This window comes from Dasypus novemcinctus, chromosome 2 (assembly GCF_030445035.2).
Source record: "Dasypus novemcinctus isolate mDasNov1 chromosome 2, mDasNov1.1.hap2, whole genome shotgun sequence".
In the NCBI taxonomy this organism is placed as follows: Eukaryota; Metazoa; Chordata; class Mammalia; order Cingulata; family Dasypodidae; genus Dasypus; species Dasypus novemcinctus.
This window is the reverse complement of record NC_080674.1, coordinates 39,210,359-39,235,631: the sequence shown is the minus strand read 5'-3', so window position 1 is coordinate 39,235,631 and position 25,273 is coordinate 39,210,359. Positions and strand designations below refer to the sequence as shown.

Sequence of the window (25,273 nt, the reverse complement as noted above, 5' to 3'; positions counted from 1 at the left end):
GAAATTGAAAGTTTCAGCAGTACATTTCTATGAGCTCAGTACCAGTTCCAGTTATGCCTTTTAGATTTTTCACATACATATGGCTATTCATGGAGTATAAACATGTATTTTAAGAGGTTTTTTTTTAAATGACAAAGTAGGGAAAGTCAGATATTTGATTACTATAATGACAGGGCATCGTTAGCATCCCTGCTTTGGTGACTATTTTTCAAAGCAACTCCAATCTCATTTCTTGCCTGCCTCTTTATGCTAATTAGCTGAGCCCACTTTGCTCCTCCTCCTTGCAGCCTCCCTTAAGAACTGTACGCTTTCAGCTGTCACGGAGAGTAATTCAGACCAGGCTTAGGAACCACTTGATTTAACTCAGCAGCACTTTTTCCCCCTTGTGTAATTATTGCTCTAGCAGTTCTCTCTAAATGCTTGAGGCATTGGATTTCATGTCAGCAGAAGGGATCAAAAATTGCCAAAGCTGTAATCTGTTGGGAACAGTTATTTTGTAGGATTTTGCACTATCCTACAAAGGGGGAGAGTTTCAATTTGCTTTAGAATGAAAGAATAATTAAGAGGTGTTTTGGTCAAATGAATTGGCATCTTTACACAGAGGAGAAGTAACATTGGTAAATATTTATTTTGAGAATCATGACTTGGAGCAACCAGGAAGTTGTTTTAGAGAAACAATAATCTTACATGCAAGAACAGGGTCTGCGTGGTCCTGTAAGGCTCTGGGTATCTTGTGAAGACCACTGTAAGTGACTGGCCAAGGGAAGGAAATGCCCCAGTGATCCTCAAGCCACAAGCCATCCTACCAGTACCATGTCTGTTACGCAAAGGAAAGGCAGCAGCCACCTGCTCCACAGTGGATACGTGAATAAGCTGAAGCTGCAGGAGGAACAACTACATTCAGGTGAGTCAGTTGGGCTAATGAGAGCTGTGTTCTGTGCTCTTTTGTCCATTTGCATTCCTGGAAGAATGATGGGCTGCTGACGTACCTGAGGAAGCTCTGGTAGTGAAATGCTTTGCAATCTTCCCACTTTTAAACTCTGGGAAGGGACATGTCAGGGATGTATAAAGATGGGTTAACTTGGATGTATGATTGATTTATAAAGGATTTATAGGGGATTCTATCAAGAATGCATATTCCTTGGAGGTTGTCATTATGACCTTAAATGCTTAAGCTTATAGTCACCATCAGTTTTCTAGAGTATTCTAGATTTTGTGTAATTCAAAACACCCATCAGGGCAAGACAATTGGCTACAGGAAGAATTCAAATGAGAATAGCTTCAAGTTAGCCTGGAACTGTTTCCCATGTCCTACTACTAGTGGTACACTTTGGGACTTAAAAATTAAACTGGATTTTGTCTGGATCTCTGGCTCATTCATTTGTGGAGAAAATAAATATATTCTTGGCTCTTTCCCTTTTATAGTCTAGGAACAGCTGAAGACAGGGAAAAGTGTCACATTTCACATGATAGGCACTCATTCAGACAAAACTATCTTACAGCCTTTTTCACCATCAGTTTATTTTTTTGTTTTTAGTTTTTTCACATTTCAAATCCACTCCCCAGCCAATTGCATCAATTAGTGGCAGATGGTTGACACTAATAGGCCATACGATCCTTCCAATCCACTCTGTCAGGGATAGCAAAGGACACTTGTGGGAAAGACTGGGTATTATCCTAGATGACATCATCACACCCCTCCCCAAAGGTTAAAGATTTTCCCCAGACATTTCTAACTTTTCCTTAATAACCTGTGATGGAGCTGTTGTCTATTATGTAGATCTAGGCTATGAGCACTTTATATATTTTTCTATAGACACGGTTTTAGATTTCAGTGGCAGGATGAGAGTTGGCTGAAGGACTGAACTGAAACCTTCCATTTCCAAGGTGGCATCTGTGTGCTGATCTTAGTTTGACTGTATCAGGCCACCTCCCTGCATCAGTCTCTGGAGCTGTACAAAGTGGCTTCATCCTCTACAAGACTTAGCATGGTGTGTGAAGAAAATACTGCATATTAAATGAAAATACTGTAAACTTTTAAGACCATTCTTTGCCATCAGAGCTTCAATAAATTACTTGGACTCAATCAACTTAGACACCTAAAATGTGTCAGGGTTTAATGAAGGCAGTGTAAAATGCTTTTGCTTTTATTCAGTAGACAATTTTATTCTATTTTGGGTTTTATGTTTGCTATTCATTTTGTTTGAAATGTTTAAGGTTACTCTTTATTTCCCTAATTGCTGTTGTCATATTTACCATAGAAAATTTATTTGGGGAACTTACAGGAGATGGCAGAAATCTCCTGTGATTCCACCACCCAACGATAGTTGCTATTAGCATTTTAATGTATAGTCTTCTAGCCTTTATTTTCTATGCACACGTATGGATTATTCTCTTATTTGATATTTAAACAAAAATAGACTTATTCTGTACATAGTGTTTCATAAGCTGATTTTAACTTTAATAATAGATTATGAACAATTTTCCATGCTGTTATGTATTGTTCTACAACCTTAGTTTTAACAGTTGCATACTATTCCTTCATATGGATATAGCAAAATTCCTTTAGCCAATTCCCTATCATTAGACATTTGGTTTATTTCCCATTTTTCACTATAATATACAACCCTGTATTGAAGATAAACTAATGGATAATCTTTGTACAGATATAGGATTATTTTCTTAGAATAAATTCTTAGAGGTGGAATTAGGGGATAAAAGATATGTGTGTTTTTAAGGCATCTTTTACCATGTGGCCCTCAAATCAGCACTCTAAGAAGCAGTGTAAGGATGTACTCTCAGTAATACTGGGAACTTCGTATGTGGAAATAGTATCCCACAGTTGTTTTAATTTGAGATAGGCTGTCTTTAGGGTCTCTCTTTTACTGGCCATGGCCAGAGCAGCCTGAAAATATCATTATGATGACATACTTCCCAAAATATCAACAAGACTAGAAGTCTGGTCTCTTTGCAGACGAAGCTTTTGCCTAGAATTTTTTCAAAAGCAACCATATTCTTCCACAGCCAAGTCTCAAAATATCTGCCCACAATAACCGCAATCCATAAAGTTTTGAAGCACACTAAAATGCAGTGCAGCCTGGCCATTGACTGCTGCAAGAAATGCCATCTGAAGATTTGAGTTGACCAGTGGCCCTGAGTACGGTGTTTGCTATGCTACTAAATACCTTACCAGTTACTGTCCTGGAGTTTAAAAGTATCCAGTGTGAGGTGGATCTAATTTTTCCTCTAACCTATATTTGTACCTTACTATTATACAAAGTTCAGCAAAGGTCCAAGGAAGCAAACCCATTAGTCTAATAGAGAGAGGTCTCACTACAGATTATTCATCAGGACATTCTGAGTTCCTGGCTTTGGCCCATCCCCAGCCTGACTAAGGTTCTAGTTCCCTTATTTAGCACACAAAGTATGATTGACATTTAACTACTCTTAGGGCATGACTAGATTCAACACATACATATCCTCTAATCTTTCATGCTATATACTAAAATGTTTTATGTTAACTCTGAGGTATTTGAATATTTGCACCTGGTCACTCACATGTTTATTCTTCTCAGGCAATCACATAAAAATAAAAGTCATTTATTCTTCAACAAATACCTGAGCAATGACTAAGTGCAAAGTATTGTGCCAGATGCTGAGTATATAAATTGAACTAAGACTACATGGTTTCCCGCCCACATGTAGTTTATACTCTGGGCAACAGACACTATACAAGTCTAGAATAGAGGGCTAGGGAGCTCTTCTCCATACTTGTTGCCATCTTGTAGCTACTCCTGTGATGTTCTTAATCCATTTATCTCTAACATTGATCCTGTGACCACATTTGTAATCGTTATATCTCTGTGAAGCCTCAGTAAAGTCTATTACACATTACCTGTACTAAGCAGATTTAACTATCCTTATGATTTTTAGTGCTTTGAAATTTACACAGCAGTGTCACATACATCATCTCATTTAATTCTTACAACAAAAAAGTGAGATGGGCATTATTATTCCCATTTTTAAAGGTGTAGAAACAGGAAATCCTCAAGTCAAGTGATTTTTCCAATGTCACACAGATCTTAAAGGTACTTTCAAGGAACTTTCTGTAGCTGTCTCACAAAATCCATGATTCCTAGTTTTATGATGTTTAATTTTTTCATTGATCAATATCAAAGAATCTTCTCCACAGATACCAAGATGCCTTGAGATTCCTCTTGATCTTCCTTGGCAGTGATTTTCTGGAAGTGCTTTTTTCTTAATGTCAAGGCAGTTTCCTGAAAGCCAAGAAACAGATTAATGTCTTGAACCATTCATTTACTCAACACATTTTTACTGAAGACTTACCATGAACTGGATGCCTTACATAAACATACAGTGGGAAAACAAAGATGGTTTTCTCCCCAGGTTTTTTCCTAACATGTATTTTCTGAGGAATTCAGTAATAGAAACTAAGCTAGTGATAATTTTTTCAACTCTTTGGGTAGAAGAAAATGCCATTCCATTCCATGATATATTTTATGCTCTGACTTTTCTATATTATTCACCATTCTTTGTATTTTAATCATATTCCTCTTGAAGGTTTTAGAAGGAACTGAATCCAGATCAGAACTTTGTAAATATAAATAGAAAGGCTAAGTACTGCCCATTTACTATGCCATCAGGTTTTGCTATGAATCTAAACCATGTAACAAAGATTACATTTAGATTCTTATGAATACACTATTTTTCCTTAAATATTTTCTGGGCTATTCATGAATGTACTTAATACTGAATACCTAAAAAATGTAAGTACTGGGGAATGAACATATATTCATGAGAAAGAGAATCAAGTAGTTTTATACAATTAAATAATGCCTATATATGAAAAGATAACTTGAAAATCTATACATGTTATGATTCTTTAAATGGATTTGAGTCAGCTCTCTTTTTTTGTAGGATTCTAAAGTAGTGATACTGTACATACAACATGACATTTTATGTGATATATAGTTAAAATGGACCGGGATTAAAGGAAGCTCAAAGGAGTGTTTTTCTATCTGCAAAGCCATTACTGGCATTTTAAATCCACAAGTTACTAGAGACAGCATAGATCATTTAAAAATAGAGAGGGGAGAAAGCACATATTTGTAAGATATTAAACTTTATCATATACAAGTTACCACCCAATTCAGGAATCTTTTTCAAAATAAGACTCTCTGACAGATGGCCCATATTTGGGGATTTGGAAAATAAATTTAATGGTTTAAATTTCATTTGTTATATTCCTAAAACCAAATCTAAGAGAGAATGATTGGCTCACTCCCAGATTTTACCATAGGGAATTTATCTTGGGAACACAGAATTTTCTAGAATAATGAATCTTATAGAAATCAGTAAGATTGGATATATAGTGGAGTTTCTTATAACATAACTCTTCTTCATATAATAATTATAAAAGCTGGCAAAAATATTTAAACCCTAACCTGAGTCATGCCTCACTGATGTAGTCCAATCAATTTATCAAGTAATCTAATCAAAGTGCCCTCAACAAAATTTAATGAAATCAAAGGGTAGCACATCCAGAGGAATAGATTCGTTTACAACAAAATATTTCTCTTTTTGGGATTCATAAAATAATTTCAAGTGGCCACAATCAGTAATCAAAAACCTGCCAATAAAGAAAAGTCCGGAACTGGATGGCATCACTGATGAATTCTACCAACCATTTAAAGAAGAATTAACACCAACCCTTCTCAAACTCTTCCAAAAAATAAAAGAGGAAGGAATACTTCCTAACTCATTCACTGAGGGCATCATTACCCTGATACCAAAGCTAGATAAAGATAGCAAAGGAAAAGAAAATTACAGACCAAGATCCCTTATGAATTTAGACCAAAAATCCTCAAAAAACACTGGAAAACTGAATCCAACAGTATGTTAAAAGGATTATACACCACAACCAAGTGGGGTTTATTTCAGGAATGCAAGAGAAGTGAAACATATTAAAATCAATTAATGTAATATATCACATTAATAGAATGAAGGGATAAAAACCACACAATCACCTCAATTGATGCAGAAAAGACATTTGACAAAATTCTACATCCTTTCATGATAAAAAAAAAAAAACACTCAGAAAACAAGGAATAGAAGGGAACTTCTTCATCATGATAAAGGACATTTATTTTAAATCCCTACAGCAAACATACTCAATAGTGAAAGACTGAAAGCTTTCCCCCTAAGATCAGGAACAAGACAAGGATGCCCAATGTCACCAAGTTTATTCAACATTGTACTGAAAATTCTAGCCAGAGCAGTTAGGCAAGAAAAAGAAATAAAAGACATCTAATTAGAAAGGAAGAAGGCCAACTATTCCTATTGATCAAACATAAAACCTCAAAGATAAATAGAAAGTTACTAGAACTAATAAAGGAATTCAGTGAAGTTGCAGAGTATAAGATGAACACGCAAATATCAGTTGTATTCCTATACACCATGTGATTTGAAATTATATGTGCCCCAGAAAAACATGCTCTTAAAGTTAACCCATTCCTGTGGGTGTGAACCCATAGTAAGTAGAGGAGTAACCTTTTAATGAGGTTACTTCAGTCATGTCCCATCTCAATCTGAATGAGTCTTAAGCCTATTACTGGAGTCCTTTAAAAGAGAATGAAATTCAAACAGTGAGAGAGAGAAAGTCACATGAAGCAAGAGGCTGGATATTAGTAGAACCCAGAAGAAGAGGGAGAAACCAGGAAACACTGCTTTCCGCCTTGCCATGTGACAGAAGAGTCAAGGATCATCAGCAGCCAGTCTCAAAGCACCCCAGTCATTAGGAAGAAAGCTTTGCCTTGGTGGGTGATGCCTTAATTTGAACTTATGCCCAGCCTCAAACCACAAGTGAATAAATTCCCATTGTTTAAGCCAACCCATCTCATGATATTTGCTTGAGCAGCCTGGGCAACTAAAACACACCAGTAATGAGCAATATGAAAAGGAAATTAAGGAAACATTTTCATTTACAAAAGTATCTAAAAGAATAAAATACCTACATATCAAACCATAATACATTGCTGGAAGAAATTATAAAAGACCTAAATAAATGAAAAAGCAACCCATGTCCATGGATTGGAAGACAATATTGTTAAGATGTCAATACTAGGGAAATGGATGTGGCTCAACCAATTGGGCTCCTGTCTACCATATAGGAGGTCCAGGGATCAATGCCCAGGGCCTCCTGGTGAGGGCAAGTTGGCCCATGTGGCAAGCTGGCCCACACGGAGTGCCGGCCCATGCGGGAATGTGGTCCCATGTAGGAGTGCCACTCTGCATGGGAATCCCTTCCTGTGCAGGAAAGCTACCCCATGCAGGAGTGCTGGCCAATGCAGAGAGCTGGTGCAGCAAGATGACACAACAAGAGACATAGAGGAGAGAAAATAAGAAGAAGTAGCAAAACGGGGAGCTGAGGTGGCACAAGAGAGTAATCGCCTCTCTCCCACTCTGGAAGGTCCCAGGATTGGTTCCCAGAGCCGCCTAATGAGAATACAAGCAGACACAGAAGAACACACAGCAAATGGACACAGAGAGCAGACAATGGAGGGAACGTGGGGTGGAGGTGGGGAGAAATTAAAAAAAAAAGACGTCAAGATGTCAATACTACCTAAAGTGAACTACAAATTCAATGCAATCCCTATCAAAATTCCAGGATCATTTTTTTTTCAGAGATGGAAAAGTCAATCATCATATTCATATGGAGTGGCAAGAGGCTACAAATTATTCAAAACAACCTTGAAAAAATTAAACAATATTATAGGACTCATGCTTTCTGATTTCAAAACTTACTACAAAGATACAATAATTAAAACAGTGTGGGGTGAAGTGGATGTGGCTCCAGTGATAGGGCTTCCACTTACCATATGGGAGGACTGAGTTTGATCCCTGGGGCCTCCTGGTAAAAAAGAAGAAGAGAAAGTGTGCCTGCATGGCAAGCCAGTACCCACATGGTGAGCTGAGTGACCACATGGTAAGCTGAGTGCCTGTGTGGCAAGCCAAGTGCCCACGCAAGCACCAGTGTGGTGAGCTGAGTGACCGCGGGGCAAGCCAGTGCCCACGTGGTGAGCTGAGTGCCCGCACAGCAAGCCAAGTGCCTGCGCAAGTGAGTTACACACAAGATGATGATGCAGCAAAAGAGAGACGAAGGGGAGAGTCAAGGTGAAGCACAGCAAAGACCAGGAACTGAGGTGGTGCAATTGACAGGGAACCTCTCTCCATATCAGAGGTCCACAGGATTGAATCCCAGTGAATCCTAGAGGATAAAGATGAGAAAAGAAGACAAAAAGAGAAATAGATACAGAAGATCACACAGCGAATGGACATAAACAGCAAAAACAGCAGGGCAGGGGAGGGGGAGGGGAGGGAGAGGAGAAAAAACTGAGGGGTAGTTGATTTGACTCAGTGATTGAGCACTGGCTTCCCACAGGTTCAATCCCTAGCTCCCAGGACCTCAAAAACAGCAACAACAACAACAATGTGGTACTGGCATGGCAGGTATAGGCTAATGGAATAGAATGGAAAGCTCAGAAATAAACCCACACATCTGGTCATTTGACTTTTTGACAAGGGTACCAAGGCCATTCAATAGGGAAAGAATAGTCTGTTTAGTGGTTCTGGAAAAATGGGATAGCCACATGCAAAATAATATACAAAAATTAACTCCTAATAGATCAACAGCCTAAATATAAGAACTAATACTACAAACTCTTACAAGAAAATTAGGGAAATAGCTTCAGTACCTTGTACTGGGCAAGGATTCTTAGATTTTATACCAAAAGTACAAGCAACAAAAGAAAAAAATTGATAAATTCGACTTCATCAAAATTAAAAACTTTTGTCCATCAAAGGACATTATCAAGAAAGTGAAAGACAACCTTTATGGAATGGGAGAAAATATTTGGAAATTGTATGTCTGATAAGGGTCTAATTGCCAGAATATTTAAGAAATTCTACAACCCAACAACAAAAAGACAAAGAACCTAACTGAAAAATAGGCAAACAACTTGACTTGACATTCTTCCAAAGAAGATATACAGATGGCCAATAAGTGCACAAAAGTTGATCAACATCACAAGTTACTAGGGAAATGCAAATCAAAATCATGATGAGATACTACCTCACATCTACTAGGATGGTTACTATTAAAAAAATAGAAAGTAACAAGTGTTGATGAAAATATGGTGAAATTGTAACTATGAATTGCTGGTGAGATATAAAAATGGTGGAAAACATTCTGGTGGTTCCTTAAAATAAATATAGAATTAACAAACAATTGGGAAATCCCACTTCTAGGTATATACTTAAAAGAATTGAGATCAGGAATAAAACAGTTGTATACCAGTGTTCATAGTAACATTATTCACAATAGCCAACAGACAGAAAACCGAAACATCCATTGACAAATGAATGGATAAACAGAATATGGTATATCCATACAATGAAATTCTACTCAGTCACACAGGGGAATGAAGTTCTGATACATGCCACAATATGGGTCTACCTTGAAAACGTTATACTATGTAAAATATACCAGACACAAAAGGACAGATGTATGATTGTTCCTATATGGAATATCTAGAATAAGCAAATTCATTGAGATAGAAAGATTAGAGGTTATAGGTGTTTAGAGAAGGGCAATGAGAATTTATTGCTTAATGCGTAAAGAGTTTCTGTTAGGGATGATGACAAATTTTGGTAATGGATGGTGGCAATAGTAGCACAACATTGTAAAAATAATTAATATCACTGAATTGTATACTTAAAATAGTTTAAATGACAAATTTTATATTATATATATGTATGTCATCACATTTGAAAAAGAGAGAAAGAATAACTAACATCATACTTAATGGAGAAAGGCTGAGTGTCTACTCCTAGTATCAGGAACAAAGTGAGAGTGTCTCTTCTTGTCACTTCTCTTTAACACTGTACTGGAGCTTCTAGCTAGTATAATAAGGCAATTAAAAACAAAGAAGAAGAAGAAGAAAGAGGAGACAAATTTTTAACTTGGGCTTGTCTCATTTAAAAAATATTCATAAAAAGTATTTACATTGTGTATAATAATCCTAATATTAAACTTTTAGAGAAACATGAGAATCTAAGGTAAAGGGGAAACATGAAGAAATGGGGAGAGTGGAGAGAGAGAATACGTATGGTATGGCAAGGGGGGTGGGTGTTAAAGAGAAATATAAAACTGCATAGAAGCAAATAAAGGAAGAGGAATAAAATGGGGGGAAGTTTATTTTAAAAAAGATATCACATAATCATAACTTCTCCAATCCTTCAATCTTGATTTGTCATAATACTACAGAGATGATGAAAGCTTGAAAGAAGGAAAATGGATAAATTTGGAGAGTTGTTTTTAGTTTTCCTGAGAATTTGTGCCATGATAGAAATTTTAAAAGTGAAAGTTTTTCTCATGTAATTTTCTTCAGCATGATGAATAAAACATTTTGGTAAGGTTTACAAATTGCTATCTGGCCTTTATTCTTCCATAATAGTTGCAACGCAATACAATAAGATATTTCTGCAGAACCAATTGTGCTAGCATCACATTTATTCCTGCTCCATTTCTGTGCCCTGAATACCAACAGAGCAAGTCAGTCCTCAAATGCAAAGGGGAGATGAATTCTGGCCTCTTAGGTCTTCTGCTGTGCTCCCAAGAGGCCAGTGAGGCCTAGGCCTCTGTAATTGTGAGCTCCTTGGTTGGTAGCGCTGCTCCTTTCTTCCTGACTAGGTCTCAAAGGACTTGTTCTCCGTGGAATAATATCCATTTATTCCTGTGGAATGGGAGAACAAGGAGCTTTTTATTCTGCTTGCTCAAAGGCTCAATACAAAGACGAAAAAGTTTAAGGTTTTGAAATCAGAAGTTACAGCCGAGCTTCTCTAACCAGACTATGTCCTTGGAATCCAGGAAGGAATTTTAAAATAGCATGCTTCTTTACCCAAGAGGAAGAATTTAAATATATCTGAATTCAATACATGTCAATTATATATCATCAGTATTGACTTATTAATAGTCTTTGAGAATTATGATTCTAAGAAGACATTTTGTGGCAAAATGGCCTCTTAACTTTAGCAAGTAAAGAAAATGCTATAAAACTGGAGAGTTAAATAAAATGAACTCTAGGATACAATTTTAAACATATACATATGCCTGTTCAATATTTATCATCAACATTCCTTGAAACCTAGACTATATTTCTATTCTCCCCTCCATCAGCAAAATGGGAAGGCCTATTTCTAACATATGGAAGCTTTTTCACACTGCAAGTTATTCTGAGGGGAAAATATGCAATTTACAAATGCCGTCAAATGAAACATGTATTTCCAAATGTTACTGGGTTGACCAAGCACACCCTATGACACATTCTGCATCTTTATTACCCCATGGGTTTAAATGAGGGAACAGTGTAAAGAAAGCACAAGCAGCTCTTTCTGGCATTTTCAGTTCGATGTCCCACATTTGCTGCTGATAAACATATTGTAATAATCAAAGATTGCAAGGAAACATAAAAGCACACAGTGATTTTATTTATAAACAATATAACACCTTCATATTATGGAGAAATTGGTATGCTCTGGCAAAGTAACATATTTTTCTGAGTTATTTTTGCCAATAGCCAAAAGTAAGCATGACATGGAGATTTTAAATTGCTAGAATCTCCATGCCATTTTCCCATGGACATTCTTGAACCAGACTTCTTTAGGGTCATAATATGAAGTGATAATGGCAAGAATAAGCAAAGCACCTTGAAGGGTTTACAGATGGTGAAACAAAAGTGCAAGGAGATCACACAGTATGGCTGACATCTCAACCAGTTTGTACAGAACCATGGAAGCTGGAGATACAATTATACTCAAGGGTAGTTGGCATATCACCCTTCAGAAGAGAAGCTGTACAACAATCATGCCCACAATAGAGACCAGGAGGCAGAATTTCTTAGAGGAACAAAGCATGGGATTTGAAGTTAGGTGTCATGTGTGTTAGTCCCAGATCTCTAACAATATAACACCTTCATATTATGGAGGTAGTATGACAGTGAGCATATCCTGTAATTTTAGGGACTTAGGTTCTACATGAGTAAAAAGGTTTTTAATAATTTATCTCTTGAGGATCATATCATGTAATAAAAGCTCAGCTTACTCAGCAATTTTTTATGTGCCTGACACTATGCTAAGCGTTTTACATACATTACCTTGCTTAATTCTTACATGAACTCTATAAAGCAGGTCTTATTATCCCCATTACAGATAAAGAACCCTGGGCTCAGACATAGACATATTTTTGGGGGTGTATGGTCTAGGAGTAAAGTCTAGCATTTTGGTTCTGCTTCCAGAAAGGTAGCTAAGTCTATATTTGACACAACCTCTGATTCTTCTTGCTTCTTGCTCACATCAACTGTTTTCTTTTTCTCTATACCCTGGTTTTTCAGAATTGGTCTGTGTGTAGATCTAGACCAACATAAAAACCAGTGGAGGGGAGAGTCTAGAGTCACTGGAACTTACAGTGAATGGGAGTCTCAAATATTATCAGCATGAGAAGTAGATGAGTTCACAAAATGGGATAGATTAGACAAAACCATCTCATTGACTGTTGTAATCAGTGAGATTAAAAGCTTTTTCCCATCTTCTCCAATTTCCTATTCTGAAATGATTCTTATTTTGAAAATGAGTGCTTATTGATGAGGAGAGAAATACCTTGCCTTGTTTTGTTCTAAAATTGATTATTTTTTCTCTTCTGAATCCAAACCAAAAAATGCTAGATTTCTTAGAATTGGCAGTTATAATTACATTACCAAAACAAATTCAAAACAGTTCAAGAAATTCAGAATTCAGTTGATAGAGATGAGGTGTCTCCCCTTTTTACTTCATTTACTTTTTTATTTCTAATGACTAGGCTTCTGGGAGACCAGCTTGCATTTATAATACACAAAATGGATTATAATTTCAGCAGGATGACCAGGGTTAGAATTTTGTATCTCAGGTTGAACCAGAGTTTTCTGAGTCAGCCTGGAAATTTTATATTCACTGCCCCAGAAATATCTCTGTTTACCTGTAGGATTCCTGGTTATTTTATGTTCAGCCTGGTACAAAGCATATAATAAAATAGAACTAAGAGTGTCTTGTCACAGTTAAAATTGTCACTTTGTGGCCCTGCCATCTCCTTCTGTAAAGATATACTCTATATTTCTAAGGTAATTTGTTGTTTATTTCATTCCTTTTGAGTATTTACAGAGTTCTTCCATATAGTGCTAGAAAGAAGTACAGACTATCTCATGCTTGTGGTTCTTTCATGAGTTGGCACAGTTTCTTTTTCTTCTGTAGCTACAATTTGCCATATTGTTAAATCTGTATTAGAAGATTTTAATACAGTTTTAGTTTTTATTTGTTTATTTTTTTAAAAATCAAGACTGGGACTCAGACCTTTTGTGTTGCCTGTTTCTGGGGTTCCATGTAGAGATAGAGGGCAGCTGCTATGATTTGTCTATTTGTTCTGCAGAAGATGTCACTTTTTTTAATAGTTGAGACCAGATTCAACTGTAAAAATTCAGATTCTTTTTGGAGAATATTAGAGCTATGACACATGCTTCTGATGTAGTTTATGATTCCAGGCTAAAATTTTATCTTGCAGAAATGAACATTTAATTAGTATTTAATAATCTTAAGCTGTTATATTTTCAAAATAATTTTTCATGACAAAAAGGAGAAATTGAGCCAGATTTCAGACATTATTAAAACAGAAAACAAACTTTTGCATTGGAGGGAAAATCAATTGCTTCAAGCAGAATATCTAAATGCCTAATTTCAATATCCTTAATACTAGGGATTCCTATTTTAAGTCTTCAGAGTGGCCCTATGCTTTACCTTAGATCACCATCACAATAATATATGGTTTTTATAACAGTATCTGATTAATTTCCAGGTTACTTAGAACATGCCATGGGTTTAGTCCCCAACTCCAGGCACAGTGCAGTAGCCTCCACTGCCACCTTCCTAAATTTGATCTTAGTTGACAAAAACCTAGAGGTGTTCTAGAGACTTGCTTTCCAAAGGTTAATGTGTGTACAGATCACCTGGAGAGCTCCTTAAAATGCAGATTCTGATTCAGGAAGTCTGGAATGGGCCTGAGGTTCTGCATTTCTAACAAGTTCCCACTCAGTGCTGATAGTTTATGCAGACTACACTTTGTGGAGCAAAGCTCTCTAAGACTATGTATGGGCCACAGTCTGAGTCAGAAACTTCCTGATACTAAAATAAAAGAAGAAATAATAAGAAAGACAGGAAAGCACCAGGGAGAAGTGAGAAAAAGACTAAAGATAATAACTGGGTAGTGAGTGAAAAGAAAGAGAAAGAGTTTTGGGGAACAATGAGGCATTCCCTTCAGAACTAATATAGGGTAGCTAGGTAACTACACATAACTTTGGACCTGATAGAAAGAGGGAATGAAGTCTAACTTTTATTGAGTATCTTCAATGAAATCTATATTCTTTTTTTTTTTTAGATTTTTTATTTTATTTCTCTCCCCTCCCCCCCTCCCCCATCCCAGTTGTCTGTTCTCTGTGTCCATTTGCTGCCTGTTCTTCATATGTCCGCTTCTGTTGTTGTCAGTGGCATGGGAATCTGTGTTTCTTTGTTGTTGTTGTTGTTGCTGCATCATCTTGTCATGTCAGCTCTCCGTGTGTGCGGCGCCATTCCTGGGTAGGCTGCACTTTCTTTTTTGCTGGGCGGCTCTCCTTACGGGGCGCACTCCTTGCACATGGGGCTCCCCAGCGTGGGGACACCCCTGCGTGGCAGGGCACTCCTTGTGCACATCAGCACTGCGCATGGACCAGCTCCACATAGGTCAAGGAGGCCTGGGGTTTGAACTGCGGACCTCCCATGTGGTGGACAGACGCCCTATCCGCTGGGCCAAGTCTGCTTCCTGAAATCTATATTCTTATGTTTATATGAATGTGTATACATATTTAGATAGATAATGTAGCAGTTTGATATTATTTATGAATTCCAAAAAGAAATATATATTATGTTTGTAAACTGATTGGTTCCTCTGATGTGATAACCTTTTGATTATATTAGATTCAGCTGAGATGTCCAATTAAATTATGTTAAGATTAGGGCTCTGATCCAACCAACATTAGAGTGTGACTCAGTATCAACTCCTAGCCCCCTTGAATTGATAAAGCAAAGTAAATACACAAGAAGCAGATACACAGAAGAGACAGTGCTTCATAGACCTGGAGCCCCCAGAAGAGAGGTGAGCCTGATAGTCTAAAGCTAACCTTGTGGGGAGAACAGAGAAGCTGAGACCGCAAAGGAATCAGTCCCGGGGAAAATGACAAGCCTTATGCCAGCCTACAGCTGAGATTGGAAGAAGCTGGGACCATGGAGCCTTAAGAGGAAGGAGGAAGCCTGAACCTTTGCAGAGACCTGGCAATCATCTTGCATCAACACGTGGCAACAGACTTTGGATGAGAAAGTACTTCTTATGGTACCTTGAGTTGGACTCTTTAGAACCTGGTAACTGTAAGCTTCAACCCCAAATAAATACCCTTAATAAAAGTCAATAGAGACAGCAGACTTGGCCCAGTGGTTAGGGCGTCCGTCTACCACATGGGAGGTCCGTGGTTCAAACCCCGGGCCTCCTTGACCCATGTGGAGCTGGCCCATGCACAGTGCTGATGTGCACAAGGAGTGCCGTGTTATGCAGGGGTACCCCACGTGCAAGGAGTGTGCCCCGTAAGGAGAGCCGCCCAGCACAAAAGAAACTGCGGCCTGCCCAGGAATGGTGCCACACACACACAGAGAGCTGACACAACAAGATGACGCAACAAAAAGAAACACAGATTCCCATGCCGCTGACAACATCAGAAGCGGACAAAGAAGACATGCAGCAAATAGACACAGAGAACACACAACCAAGGGGTGGGGGTGGGGGTGGAGGGACAGGAAGGGGAGAGAAATAAATAAATAAATAAATAAATCTTTTAAAAAAAGTCAACAGAGTTCCGGTACTTTGCATCAGCACCCCTTTGGCTGACATAGAGAGATAGATAGACAGACAGACAGACAGATAGATATTTAGAAAGACTATGTATTCTACTTCACTCCAAAAAAGTTTAACTAGGTGCATTTAGATGCAATACATTGCTTTAGTGTCCATAATTATCCTTTAAAAATATATAGTGAGGAATGAAAAAGCTAAAGCTTGGCATACTTAAAACAAACAAACAGCCATAAGACTATCTAACTTAAAAGTTAGAAAGTTCATTCTTTGACCAGCCAGAGAGCCGAACAGAGGAGAAAGATTTGAAAAGAACAAGGGACAGGACTGGGGTGAGGCTGTGCACAAGGAGAAGAAATTAAAGAGGATGTGGCAGAGACACATGGAAAGAGCCAGGAAGAAAGGAAGAGGGAAGGGAAGGACTGCCAGGGCTATGGCCCAAGTGGACAATTCCAGTCCTGGTAGCAATTAGATGTGACCCATTTGGCAGTGCCTGCACTTCTGCAAGGGGTTGTTGCCATCCTCTTTCTTGCCAAGACTGTTTCTACAACATTTTTGTCCTTGGGGGAGCATACTGGTTCTATCCACTGTGGAGAACTCAGTTTCCACCTTTCCTAAATTACCAAGTTATAAGAAGATGGCTGCCTGGTCCAGAGCTCTGGGCAGGAGAAATTTTTAGCAGAAACTTGGAGACCTCTAAAAATTAATTGGGACACTGAGCCAAAGGCACTCCTCTTTTACCTCTTCTTCCCTTTTCCGGATCTGCTTTTGGCTCAGTAGAACCTTTCAAACCTCCTCCTCAAGATGATTACTATCCCAGAGATATTCATCAAAATCCTGCAGGTTCTTTCCCAGATGAAATAGGTTTGTTTGTCAGAGACTGAGTGCCTATTAAACATATGGAAATAAGGGGTAGGGACCTTGCAATCTACCTAAAACCTACTAAAATAGGGGAAAAATTAATTTATCTTTAATGCTAAAACCAAAAATTATAGTACTTTGGAATCCTGAGGAACAAAGCAATTTCCTACACAGTACACTTAATGTTCGAGCTGAGTTCTTGTCTGAAGACTAGAATGAGTGTTTTGAGTAAAAGTTAAGGATAGGACTATAAAAGGCCTTTAGAAAGGGTTTAGATAGCACTATAAAGAGCAGATCTTCAGTTATTCTGGGGAAGTTTCGATTGCTTTCTATCTCAGCAGATTCATCTTGCTCACACATTTATTTCCATATATTTTTATGCAAAGAACAGTTAGGCTCAAAAAATAAGATACTGCATATATGCTAGGCAGTTTAACTCAATATAGCAAGGGATATGAGATTTAGACTTTAATTGTGGATGTCTGACACTACTGTAGAAAACGAATTCTTTTTTATTGTTTTTTCAATGTTATACATGTGCATGTGATTTAAAGAATCAAATGGTTCTATAAGACTATTCTGGAAAACAGCAATCTCCTCCTTCTCCCTTCCTTTACTCTCCCATTTCCCACTCAAAAGAGTTAACAGCAGCCAACTCTCTCAGCTATTTCTTTTTTGTATTAAACTTTGTATCTTCAAAGATCACGCACATAGTGCTAGTACTCTATTCAGGCACTATGGATTTGCCACAATGGAAGATGAAAATTTAGCTATCTTTCACAGATTTCTCTGGATCTTGCAACCACCACCACATGCATGCATACTTTCTACTCCCCCAACTTTTCAAAATAGTTATATTATGTTTGATTAGATCAATATTCAGTATTAACATTGTTGTAACAATGTAAATGCTATTGGCAACTGAGCACATTTTAAACTTTGATTACTTTCCCTTTCTTGTCCTACTTCCATTGAATTAAGAATTGCGGGTTTTTTTTCTTAGTTCTTTATGCACTTATCACTAGTTGATCTCCAAACTCTCTTCCAATTGCCTAAATTTCCTTTTAAAATATTCAACTACTTCAGATATTCAAGTGGTTTCAGTTCCAACTTCTTGGAGACTTCTTTCTTGGACTCAGGGACTCCCCATTCTGGACTGGTTGCCCTCTAAGACTGTTGAGCTACTGCAACCCTGGGATCCTCTTTACCATCATCTGAGAGATGGTCTTCAGTATCTCTTGAGTTGGTTTCCCTATTTGAGACCTTACTTGCAGTCCAGAAATGTTTTATCATATCTTCACACTAAGTGGATGGTTTGTATTGATGTATAATTCTAGGCTGGGAATTATTTTCCCTCGCAGTGTTGAAGTCATTGCTCCTTTGATTTCTAATTTCCAGTGTTCTTGGGAAATCTAAAGTCATTCTAATTCTTGATCCTTTGTATGTCACCTTTTTTATTTTCTTCTGGAAACTATTAGGACTTTTCTTTTTCCATGGCGTTTTAAGATTTCATGATGTGCAGTATTTTCATATATTGTCCTGTGCACTGGATGGACTCTTTTAATCTGAAAACTCATGCCCTTCAATCTGGGGAAATTTTAATGATCTATTTTGTTGCTCATTTTATCACCTCTGTTTTTGCTATTCTCTCTTTCTAGAACTCCTATAAACCAGGTGTTGACCCTTTTGGAATTATCATTGGACTTCCTTATATATTTCTCCTATTTTCCATCTCTTTATTCTTATGCTCTGCTTTCAGGTTTATTTATTCAACTTTATTTACCAAACCTTCTATTGAGACTTCATTCCTACTATCATATTTTAAAATCTAATTTCTCAAAGTTTATTTTGTTATCTGATATCTTTTAAAAAAGAGTATTGTTTCTGTTGCATAGATGGAATATCTTTTCATCTTTATGAGGATATTAATGATATATATTTTTATCTCTCTGCATAGTCTCTTTCATCTAAGTCACTTTTCTTCTGTTCATTTATTTAATCACTGTCTTTTATGTCTGGTGATCCTTGATGGCCTATGCATTTTTAAGAGAGGGGCACTAAAAAAATCAATCAGCAGCTAAGTGAACCTGAACTGGGGACTTCACTCAACATCTAGCTTAATCACTCATTGGGGAATCCCTTTGTCAATATCATTAGGTCTTTTCTTTTGGGTTGGTCAGATCATCCAGAAAAAAATCTTCTGACCTGCTGCCAAGAGGGCATAAACCTGGCTGCCAGCACTCTGTGAACTGAGTGGTACAAGAAGGTTGGGAGTCTCAACATTTTCTATGTGTGGTAGACAGAACAATGGCTTCCAAAAGATGTACACATCCTAATCCCCAGAACCTATGAATATGTTACCTTATATTGAAAAGGAGACCCTGAAGATGTGATTAAATATTTTGAGATGAGGATATTATCCTGGATTATCCTAATGGACTCAATGTAATCATAAGGGTCCTTTAAAGCAGGAGAATAGAAGTCAGAGAAGGCTATATGATGATGGCAGCAAAGGTCAGAGTGAAGCAGGGCCATAAGCCAAGAATGAGGGCTGTCAAGAATAAGGGCTTTCCCTAGAAGCTGGGAAAAGCAAGGAAACAGATTCTTTCCTAGAGCTTCCAGAAAGAATATAGACCTGCTGACCCATTTTAACTCCTGGTCCCCAGAACTATGAGATAATATATTTGTGCTATTTTTAAGCGCTAAGTTTGTGGTAATTTATTAGGGCAGAAATAGGAAATTAATACAGTATGTATACTTTCACCATCCTTCTGTTTTCATTATAGAACCTCTACTTCAAATGCATCTAATGCTTTATCTTTTCCAAAGAATAATCCTCCAAAATTGTGATAGGGTAGGAGAAGAGCAGTTGCCCAGCTGCAGAATAAGAAAGGACAGCTTCCCATTTTCAGCCAAACTTCACCCTGATTCCAGAATTACTTAGTGGCACCTATTCCTAGACTTTTGATGGTTCTCTTGGGGACCAATAGAACCAGGGGGAAGGTCAGTAAATGAGGTTGTTTTTTTAACATCCCCATTGCTGGCTTAAAGTTCAGTTTTTCTGGTTTGCTAAGTCAGTTACCACACATCTTTCCCCTTTTCACTTCCAAATTTTTATGATTACTTTCCTTCAGTTTTTCTTGACTTTGTGGTGCCTCAACCACCACGCTCTTCCACAAAATGATTTAAATGATTAAATTAGACAAGATTATGGATAAAAGCACTTGGCCTACTGTGTACACCCATTGTGGAGCAGAATTACAGAATTAGAGGTGAACTGAGGTTGAATTATATAAGTAGTACCTTGTGACCTTTCTTGTAGGTAATAAGCACTCAAAATAATCGTGAGATGAATTAATGTCTCCTCTTACTGATGTATTTCAGAAAACAACGATGAATATAGGAATTCATTAAATTCTACCTAAATCTTAAAATAGGCATAACATTAAATTCATCTTTAACTTTTAAAGTTTTCTTCCCTGTCCCCTCATCTGTGTTTCTTTCAACAAAGATTGTATTTTAAGGACATCCTAGTCTTTTTTCTTCTAAAATTCAGACTAGCCTCTTAATTGGGATCCTTATTTCCTTTCCTTCAGCCAGTTCTCTCTTTAATCTATTTTCCACACAGCAGGCAGAATGATCTTTAAAAACAAAATGCATATTAGAGAAAATCACTGTCCTGTTTAAAATCCCTCATTGGCTTCTCACTTTTCTTGGAATAAAAATTAAACTTCTTGGCACAGCCTATGAGGTCTTGGCAGGGCCTTGCAAAGCAGTAACCTCATCTTTAGCCTCATCTGGCACCACTTGTCTTCTCCCATTAGGCTATCAGCCTTTCAGTATCAGAATTTGCCATGCTCCATCCTTCCTTAGAGACTTTCTCCTGCTTTTCTCCATTGTCTTGGAATACCCTTTTCTCCCTGTTTGCCTGACTAACTCCTACTGAACTCTACCATGACCCTCTAAACCAGACAGGTTTCTCTTTTGGTCACTTGCATAGAATCTGGCACTTATCTTTTGTAACCTTTATACCAACTGAATTTAAGCAATCGTGTAATTAATTGGTTAAGTTGTTTCCTTTCCTCAATAAAAGCTCTATGAGGCCAGGGTCCACATCATTTACTGTTTCACTTACTGCTTTATCCATAAAACCTGCAAAATTCCTTGAATGTAGTCACCCCTCAATACGTATTTGCTGAATGAATGGATTAATTAGTGACTATGTTAGAAAGATGAAATGACTAAATTTAAAAAACATAATTTTAAGGATCTTGTTTTTATTTTCAAATTCTCCTGATGAGTCAGGTAAAAATCTGCTATGGCTGCAATAGTTTGACAAATACATATTTTTGGCTTTAGCCAAAAGAATTGCTTGAGGAGTAGAAGAAAACCTAGGTTGAAGAGGAGATAGGCAGGAGATTAACCTCTTTCTCACTAATGTGCTGGGCAATGTCAGGGAGAGAAGGTGGCTATCCTGATGCTAATATACATTCAATCAGACAATGTATACCTGCCTTCTAGCACCGTGGCTGGCACAAAATAGATGCTCAATAAATATTTGTTGAATCAATGGATGAAAGTAGCCTTCCTACTTCACCACATGCCCCCCCAAGCTGCAAGTATCCTTTGTGATTTCCTCCTTCATGCTGCCATTGAAGATCACTTTTACCCATTTTCAGCCACATATTTTTATGAAGAGGAATTCAATGTGCAATCTCTCTTAAGCTTGAGCCAAATCATCCTTTCTTAGGGATGACTGTCCCAAACCCAGCTCAAAAGAGCTCCATTTATTATTCTGATTCAAATGTATTCCACTGCACATTCACAAAGACAATTTCCTTTCAAAGTCAATAAGGATCGCATTCTTTAAATCTAATTTAATTACTGGAAAAGAGCTTGTTCTAAGAAAGCACGAAGAATTGAGGTATGGTTTAATATGAAAGGAGAAGGTCAACATGTTATTGGGCATTTTCTACTGCCTAAGGGCAGATCATACAGTAAACACTTGCATTAAAAAGTGAACATTTCCATTTAACTCACTGAACTGGAAGAAGGAACTCAAGTGCACATGGCCCCAGGAGCTTGGCAAAGGTTGGTCATGCAGAGTTCATAATACTCTCTTATAGGATAAGATGGTAAGGAACTAGGGAAACCTTTTCTGGCATATAAAAGATGTAATTCTTTGGTATTTCCAGGAAATTCCTCAACTAGCAGTTTATTTATTCAGCTCAGGATAGCCAATGATCTCAGCTTCCAGGCCAGGGCAATATGTTGGTAACAGCTGCTGAAAATTTACAATGAGAAAAGTTCTGAGGTCATATTTGAGTTCATCAAGTGATATCACTGGTTAGCCATATCAGCTATGAGTTTTTGGAATGGGGATTGATGATATACCACATCTTTAATATCCTTTCTTTAGAAATTTTTGTCTTATTTAAAACTAAGACATTAAAATCAGTGAAATAAGAAAGACAAATAAGGACAAATATCTATGGTGTCACTTATAAGAGATTTCTAGAAATGGCAAATCCACAGAGAAAGAACACAGATTGGCAGTTACTAGGAGACGAGAGAGGAGGTATGGGGGAGTATATGTCTGATAGATATAGAGTGTGTATAAATAAAATTAATTTTAAAAATCTAAGTAATTATACCCAGAATCTCATTTAATCTTCACATCAAACTCTGTGAGGCAAGTACTGTTATAATTTTCTCTTTTTTTCAGATGAGGAAACAAAGGTATAGACAGATTAAATAAATAGTTCTTAAAAATTCTGGAGGACAGATATTTAAAGCTCTGATCATTCATTTACACATTACAGTGAAAAGAGTTTCTCTCTATTATATTATCTCAGGAAAATATAAAAGATTAAGAAGGCTGGTAAGCCTGAAGACAAATTTTACAAACTGCTTAAGACTAATTTTTACTATAAATATTGAAAATACGGCTGGTATTTTTTTATATGATTACTGTAGTCAATGAGATACTAGTTATCTCGGATCATTTTAAGGATAGAATGCAGTACCATGTATATCTTGAGATACAACCTGCAGAGAGGTACTATCTCGGATGAGATTTTTTCTTTCCTTGAAACTTTAATATGTGAATCACAATGTCCTGATGTGATTCAAAAGGTAGATAACTATATTTTGCTTTCCTTAAACACTTAAAGTGTTTTCTTTTAATGGGATGCTCTCTATTCTTATGGAAACATACTATCACTTTCCCTAAAAATTTCTGTAATTAACTGAAAATTATTTCTAAACATGTGATTTGCAGCATCCATGTAAAATAGGTTGGATTTTACCCAAAAGCAGGGAAAAATACAAACCAAAAATTTCTTCAAATATTTTCAGTTGGTATAAGAAATGTCAGCATATGATTTCTTCTGTTCTATTTCTTTTACAGAAAAATCTGTCATTGCTCAGCCAGTATTTGTTTTTGAAAAGAAAGAACAAACTTTTAAGGTAAGATCATACTAGTTTTCTTTGTTTTGGCTTTTACAAAGAAAATTGTATTTTAAGAAACTGACTCTACTGAAAGATATCACTGCTGCCAGTAGTCTCCTTTTGTTCCTCACTTAACAAAGTGGTGCCTCCATAATATTTATAGAGTAGAGATTTAAAGATAGCAATCAGGCAAAAACGGGACGTCAGAATCCTTACCTTGAAGTTATGAGTAACATTTGTTTTTACTAAAATTACATGTATATTTGGGGTGACTTGGAAAGGGGAGGTGATAAAAGAAATTAGGTGGGGCCAAATTCCTCAAGGTTCCTACCACTGACCTCACATAAAACTAGGAAAGTTCCAAATTGAGAACTTTGATTTTAAAAGGGATCTTAAGGACCCTATCTGCTTTTTCAGCTTCATACTAAAATCATCTGCTTTGAAATACACTGAATAAGATTAGTAGCATTCTTATGTTAGCTTTATTATTATTTTCTTGTTATTCAAAATTTACCCTATAACCCACAAAACAGTCTAGAGAAAGACCCAAAATTCAACATCCTTAAGGAAGCTAGGATTTGAATCACCTCTAAGCACTTGTTTAAAAGGAAGATTCTGGGGCCTCACTCCAGAACTACAGCTCGACATCCCTCAAAATCTACAATTTAAACAAGCTTCCGTAAGTAATTGTGCAGTCGTTGAAACATCATGAAACATAAAACCACAGTATGACACTTTTTTTTTTTTTTTTATTTCCTGTCTATTTGAGTAAAAGTAAACTATTTTGTTCTGGCTGGGTAGATTGACCTGACTTCTGAAAGTTCTCTTACAGAGTCAGGACAGAAATCAGATATAAAAACTGAACACAGTCCATTCTTATTGGCAGCTTTGTTTCCTTTCAGAGACCTGCAGAAGACTCACTGTATGAAGTAGCAGAACATGGTAATGATTTACATTCTGTTTTTCAAAATCAATCTTTATGCAAAGAAAATAAGTAGGCATAAGCATTTTGTGCTTCACACAGACTGTGAAACCATCACTCAATGGTTGTCCTTGCTTTTAAACATGCAAGTGGGTTGGCTTTTGATTTGAACAATGACAGGCAGATCCCTGCAAAATTGATGTTAGCAACACTTAAATTCCATGATGCTGCATTGCCTGTCCCTAGACAGCTTAGCAAAAACATTCTCTTCAGAATCTCAGAATTAGTATGCAAATTCTTGCTGAAGCCACTCATTTCTAACAGTTTCATACTAGTATGTTTTTAACCCCAATATTTAAACTTGTGTTTCAGCATTTAACATATCAAATGATGATAGACAAATGTCAAGAGACAAAAGGAGATTCTGTATATCCTCCCATATCATGGGATGAGGATAATGTATTATTGCAAGCAATTTTACCCTTCACGTTGAATTTCTTGCAGAATGTAATGGTTTTTCAAGAAAGCGTGTACGGTCTTCATCTTTTACTTTCCATACTACAGAGTCTCAGTCCCATGGAGGTAGGTATAGACTCAACTGTTGGCTGTTCACTATTAAATGTTTACTCTGAGTGTGAAATGATTAAGAAAATTTTCAAAAGGGTACTCTTTCAAAGTCTATCTATTCGATAGTGTTCATAATATATCTTTATGTGAAAACAGCAGTCTATAAAATGGATCGAACAAGTGAGTCATTACTTAAGCCATTATCTTAAAAATTAATTCATTAGCTTTGAAAAAAGAGACTGGAAGGATATACACCAATATGTTTGACCATGGTCGGCTTTGATGATGAGATTACAAATGATGTTCCCCTTCTTTCCATTTTGCTGTGTTTCCAAAGTCTCCACATTGAGCATGAATTAGCTTTATAATTGGAGGGAAATGCTATTTTAAAAGTAACTATCTACTTAAATAAATGGATGTTTGCCCTTTTAAAA

The 25,273-nt window shown here is 37.0% G+C and overlaps 1 protein-coding gene across 3 annotated transcripts in view; it reads left to right on the top strand.

Annotated features, from left to right (window-relative positions):
• Window positions 1-270: 270 nt before the first annotated feature.
• Window positions 271-25,273, top strand: part of RANBP3L (RAN binding protein 3 like) — a 52,319-nt gene continuing 27,316 nt past the window's right edge. For 2 of the 3 annotated variants that reach the window (XM_012523238.3, XM_004453323.5), the window contains exons 1-4: window positions 296-904; window positions 23,310-23,368; window positions 24,253-24,292; window positions 24,777-24,854. In XM_012523238.3, coding sequence (XP_012378692.1) covers window positions 814-904; window positions 23,310-23,368; window positions 24,253-24,292; window positions 24,777-24,854 — 268 coding nt within the window. In that variant the 5' untranslated portion in view covers window positions 296-813. Of the gene's footprint in view, window positions 905-23,309; window positions 23,369-24,252; window positions 24,293-24,776; window positions 24,855-25,273 lie in introns of all 3 variants that reach the window. The other variant, XM_004453322.5, reaches the window with a different exon arrangement.